This window comes from Platalea leucorodia, assembly GCF_965183815.1.
Source record: "Platalea leucorodia genome assembly, chromosome: 5".
NCBI lineage: Eukaryota > Metazoa > Chordata > Aves > Pelecaniformes > Threskiornithidae > Platalea > Platalea leucorodia.
Window position 1 is genome coordinate 40,499,401 of NC_138827.1, and position 6,000 is coordinate 40,505,400.

General features: G+C 40.4%; 1 protein-coding gene across 1 annotated transcript in view; it reads left to right on the forward strand.

The window, feature by feature from the left end:
• SLC44A3 (solute carrier family 44 member 3) overlaps positions 1 to 5,195 on the forward strand; it is a gene marked incomplete at its 5' end in the record, with an annotated part of 42,113 nt that extends 36,918 nt beyond the window's left edge. Inside the window, 4 exons of the mRNA XM_082312165.1 lie at positions 1,142 to 1,279; positions 1,765 to 2,001; positions 3,823 to 3,921; positions 5,062 to 5,195. Of these exons, the coding sequence (XP_082168291.1) occupies positions 1,142 to 1,279; positions 1,765 to 2,001; positions 3,823 to 3,921; positions 5,062 to 5,067 (480 nt within the window). The 3' untranslated portion in view covers positions 5,068 to 5,195. The remainder of the gene's footprint in view (positions 1 to 1,141; positions 1,280 to 1,764; positions 2,002 to 3,822; positions 3,922 to 5,061) is intronic.
• Positions 5,196 to 6,000: the final 805 nt, after the last annotated feature.

The following is a 6,000-nucleotide window of genomic DNA, read 5'->3' on the forward strand; positions in this document are numbered from 1 at the left end:
TATAATTCACTTTCACCAAAGTAGGTTTGTTTTTTTTTTTTCACATCCAGGTGAAGCAGAAAGTAATCTAAGCACCAAGTACATGTTGTGGTGTATAAATTCCTTCAGAACAGTAATTCCTTGCACACTGTGGTTCTTACTGGCCGTACCAGATGTAACGAATGTTTTGTGGCATAATCCACCTTCTAATATTTTGAGTAAAGGGAAACTACTCATAAAACTTGCTGGTAAAGTTCAGCATACATTTCAGGTATCTTGAGTGCTGTTTTTCCTAGCTGATATTTTGGACACAGTTTCATAACCTTGTTGAGTGGTTCCCTAAATGGGACATATATGTCAAGGTATGCACGACAAGTGCTAAAATAATCAAATTCATGAAGGTAGATATTCTGTCCTCCCCACCTGTCTTGGCAAGTTTCCACAAAGAGGAATCTTGTAAAATTCTCAATACCTCAAAAAAGTGTGAGGGCCCCTACGGGCTGTTGAAATTCTGGGGTTTTTTTTTGTACATAACACTCTCTGGTCTGGTCCATGATCCTTTAGCTGTTCTTTTCCAGTCATTTTCACAATTGGTTTCATCTTTCATGAAAAGGTCTATTTTATGGCTATAGTCATAAGCTTGAATTTCAGTAGCATATGAATAGTTTGAAAGGGCCAGGTATAAAAGCTTTTTAATCATCAACTTTTAAATGACTTGATAACTACATAACTTGGTTGTTCCATTTACATAGTTTGCCAGCAGTCTTGGAGATAGATTCATAGAAAATAAGCAAGTAGGTTTGGATAGTGTGACTCCAGGTAAGTGTTTTGTGGTAATTGTGTTGTATTCATTAACAAAAATAGGGTAGAGAATGTTGGTGTTCTAAAATAAATTGGATAAAGGTGGGTTCAGAAATTTATTTACTCACTGTTCTAGCATTTGCTAATGGTGGAAATTATGTAGAAAAAAACTATCTGAATTTTAGAAGCCTAGTTACTGTAGTCACTTAAAATAAAATTGCCATATTATGTAAAATAGCTCTTTATATTCATAAAGTCAGTATTTCCAAATAGAGTTTAAGGCTTTGTATTTTGCTGAAGTAAAATCTAGATTAGCAGAGTTTTTCCTCTCTCATTGCATTATTATCTTCTCTCGTTTCAGCATGCATACACAACTACAGCCATAAACGGGACAAATTTTTGTACATCAGCAAAGGATGCTGTCTTTATTTTGGAGAAGAATTCTGCTAAACTTGCATCCATTAGCTGTTGTGGAGATTTTATCCTGTTTCTAGGAAAGGTAAGAGTAAGAAAAGTACTGCTCTGTAAGGATGAAGTGAAAAATCAGGGTTTGAATCTCTTTTCCTATACCTAAAGTAAATAAGGTTTACCTTTGTTAAACTCAGTTTTGTTAATGCTGTAAAATGAGTTCGGGAGAGAAGACAATGTTGGAGGAATTTAGTCCCTTTCATAGTCTTTAGAGAGTTATTTAGTTGTATTACAGTAGTGTCCTTGGCGCTACTCTTACAGTTCCTGTTGCAACGAGTCTTTGGTAAATATATAGTAAAAGATTGCCTCTGCCCTACAGAATTTACACACTGAATTGAACACAAAGTGTGACAACTACGTGATGCCAGAAACTGCATAGCTATCTCCCAGATGAGATGTGCTGTTAAAACATTGGCTGTAATGTATTTGCCTTAGGGTTTTGGGGGTTTGGTTTTTTTTAAGAAACATTTCTACATGATTAATGAGGCTGCATTTCTCTCTTGCTGCCCTTTACAGGTGTTTGTTGTATGTTTTACTGTTTTTGGAGGATTGATGGCATTTAACTACCATCGGGAATTGCAAGCTTGGGTAGTTCCTCTCTTGCTGGTTGGATTTTTTGCCTACCTGATGTCCCACAGCTTTCTGTCTGTGTTTGAAGTGACAGCAGATGCCATGTTCCTTTGCTTTGCTATTGATATGGAAACAAATGACGGATCTGCAGAGAAGCCGTACTTCGTGGACCAGGAACTGCTGGTAAACCTCAGTGATAACAGCAAAGATATTTGAGCCATTCTAAGTTTTGGGGGGCTTTTTCTTTCCCCAAGACCTAGTAATTTGAACCCACAACCCATGCTATTTCCTTTCCAACACCTTAGAACAGGATGGGCTTGGGGGTACCAGTTTATAAATTTATAAACTGAAGTAAATGGCTCCGCCTGGCTCCTGTGTGCTAGCTATGATCTGCTGCCTTCTTTTAGATCATACCCTGTAAGTAACGGCTGTCTTTTTAGGCCTTATTAGATATATATTCAATATATTGTTGGTAATTTAAAAATATAAATAAATAAATGAGCTAGCTGCAGAGACCGATCCATGGGGTGCCCTATGATTAGATGTTTATATTTGTTGCGACTTACCGTACAGTGATGAGCAAAAGTAAGCAACACGGAGCTTCTTGCTGCCAGCAGCGGGTCAGGTATCCATCCACATCCTAGGGATGCTGTAGTTCTGAACAAACTTCATGCAAACTCGCGTTGCTCTGCTTCATACCTATACAGATTCTTTTGCCAGAATACTCTCTTCTGTCTCGTGATTAAATTCTTCTGCCTCTGGACTGATGGTTCTGTGTCTTTACCCTCATTATGATATTGTATTACAAGCGTTTCCATGGGGAATCATTACGTAGCTAACAGTGATGGAAAGCTTTAGTTAATAGCTGTATCTGAAGCATTTGGATGTATATATGCCGTCCCTTTCATATTAAGAGAATATTTGAAGATGCAGATGTTTTTTCCTTTCACGCTATTTTTGCAAGTTCTGTCTTTTCCTTCATAAACCATGCGACAAAGAAAATCTTAGTGATTCATGAAAAACAAACTCAGCAGCCAGAATAGCTCACATGATACGAATCTTCTGGATAGATTTCTTCAGGGCAGTGTCAAAAGAACTGTTTTGGTTTTTTTTTTTAATGTTGCTGTTAGATTCCCTGTAATGTTCATAGAATTTTGTTGAAAACAAACAAAAAGGCAGCCTAAAGATAGGCTTAACCCTTTGTACAGAAGAAAGCAGATGGATATTCTTTGGCCTTAATTCAGAACAGTACTTAAGCACGTGTCCTGAATAGGAATAAGTTACTGAATGGAAAACTCTGAAGCCTTGACCTCTGTTCTTCTCCCTCTGTTTTGCAAAATGCTAAAATACTTCTTAAGCCAATTCTCCATCATGAAACGAACAGAGGCTTTCCTTTCTCCACTTCCAAACTTTGTGGTAGTTTCACTTTAACTCTGGTCTTAATTCCTTGTAATCAGCCATGCCCTAGGGCCTTGGGTGAGGAGAGGACTTCCCACAGGGGTAAGCAGTCTTCCAGGCAGGGCAGGCTGCATAACCTTGTATGGAAAAACTGGGGGCAGCACATCCAAACTCCTCCTCATTGCATGAGCAAGAGTAAGTTTGCTCACGTAGCCAAGAACTTGGAGTTTCCCAACACATGAAGGCATTTGACTTGGGATGTCTGTGTTACAGTCGGGTTACAAACATCTGGGGGTGGAAGGGAGGCTCTGTGGCCCTCAGGGCAGTATGCGGCTGTGGGCGTAGAGCTGAGTGAGGGATTTCAGACAGCCAGAGTCCTCATTCCTGTAGTAGGAGATGTAACAGGGATTCTTGATTCATCCTTCTCAGTTGCATTCGTCACCCTTGCTCCCTCTGCAGCGTCCCTCCTGGTATCACTCAGTGTCATCCAGCTAGGAACAAGCTACAGTTTCTTAGCTCCAGGCTAATTATCTTCTTTTATAGGGTATTTTTATTTATGTAATGGTTTGCATTCCCAAATGATCTCACCCTGGTTTTTGCTTGTAGACTTTTGTGAGTCAGAGTAACAAGTTAACAGAAGGGCAAAAACACAGAAGCCTGAGACCTTTCCAGGACAATGAAGATGGGACAGAGCTCCAACCTATGGTGAGACAGGAGTATAGGATACGTGTTTATCTGCCAGCTAATGCGTTTGCCTTTATGTCCCAAGAAGAATGGATGTAGGCTGTCATGCATCTCCTGATGTCTCACAGCAACCAACATGCTGTACCCAGTATTCTGTTTTTCCTTCTATTGCTTTCCCTCCTCAGGAAACCCTCTGCTGGTGCAAAATGGATGGATCAAATATTTGTTCTCATCCTTCTTCCCATTCCCCAGTGTGCCCAGCAAAGGAAGAGAAAGATCAGAAAATGGCAAGGGGGTGGGAGATAAATCAGATTCACATAGTCCTTCACATGCCTGTTGTAGGAAAGTCAGGAGAGTGGTAGGCTGCTTGATTTCATGCCGGAACCGGTGAAGTTCCAGAGCTGTAAGATCAGAACTTCGAGACCTTCGCTCTCCACCCCCACCCTTTTTCCTTCTTTCCTTTCTACCAGTGTATGTATTTATTTACTCTGTTTTATGCTGGGGTAAAAAAGCTGAGGTGCCAGAAGGGAGTGTTCCCCCACACCCAGGCTTGGGAAAGTCCTGAGAGTAAACGCTCGCTAACTGACATCTGAACAAATATTGCAAATTCTCCAACCTGAGAAGCTGCCCCAGCAAGTTCAGAATCTGGGCTGATTTTCCCCCAGCATCAGGGGGGCCAAGCCGGGGCTGCCGGAGAAAGATTCTGCAGCAACAGCTACTCTGGCACCTACTCCTGCTGGACACTACTACTAGTGTCTAGTGTCCTCCTAGCTACTTCTCACATGAGCGTAACACATGTTGGTGATTTTTCTTGACCTGCCTTGAAGAGGTGCCAGATTCTAGCAAACTCTCATGCAATCTTGTGGGCATTCTGCTATAGGCAGTCGGGCTACAGAGCACTGCTTCAGTTAATTGCCAGGGCGAGGGGTAGTTGTACTTGATTTTTTTCATTGTTTGGGTCTGTTATTGAACTCTTCAGTAATTTTTTGCCAAGCACAGATACCAGGGTGGTGTGTGGGGGGGTTATTCCCTGCAAGAGGATTGTGGATTTGAGGCACAAAAGAACCTTAATTATTTTCCCAGTTTACTCTTACGACATTTAAATGCAGTAACAGGACTAGCGCTAAACACTATTTGACTCCTTTTTTTCTGTCTTTGTAGACTTGACTGTGAAGTGCACCAGGAAGTCTGAAGGCAGACCAGCAATAGCAAAAACAGTCACAGAAAAAAAGTAAACGTTGCCAACACCCCAGGACAAAGTATTAGTTCTCTAAATCTCTGTTGTACCTTCTGCACTGGTAAATGACACGCAATCTGTTTGTATGAATAATGTATTTTGTGTGTCAGCACATCTGATTTTTATTAATATACTTGTTATGATGGTCTGAAAGTTGTTAATAAATGAACTCCTTGTAAATTTCTACGTTGTCAGACTAAAAATAGTAAGTCAACAAGGTCGTCAAGCTGTCCTTTTTAGCTTTTTGGTGTATCAGCTAACATGGGGTTTGTTCGTGCTTCTCTGGGAACGCTGGGCCACGCATCCCTGGATCAGTAAACGCAGAAACATTTCTAGAGGTGGCACTCGGAGATGACTGTTTCCCGATTTATTCTGTATATCTGACCAGCCAGTGCAACCAGTTAAGGAACTGTACTGAGCTCATTGATGGAAATTACCATTGAGAGAAATTCTCTGTAGTCAAGATAATTAATGGTTACGAGGTAGGTGTCTTGCTTTTCCTTATGCTCTTTTGAGAATGGTTTTTACAAGTTACTATCATAAACTATCCACTGGCTCCTCTCAAAAGGGCAGATGAGGACTAGTCCTTTTTTTTGTAAATAAAAATAAACAATGACCTTCCCTTTGCAACTGAAAAGACAAAGGAAGCAGAAAAATTTGTATCTGAATTTAAAGCTTGGCAAAGAAGTAGCAGATGAGCAGTGGCTGGACAGAAATGAGATAAAAGGATGTTATAAATCATACTTTATAGAAATGTTAGCTGTAACATGGATGTGAAATATAAAATATCATGGAGGACTGTAGCGAAGAGACTGTCAGGGCTCTAGTCAGAAGAGGGACATGTAGACACTTTAAAAAAAAAT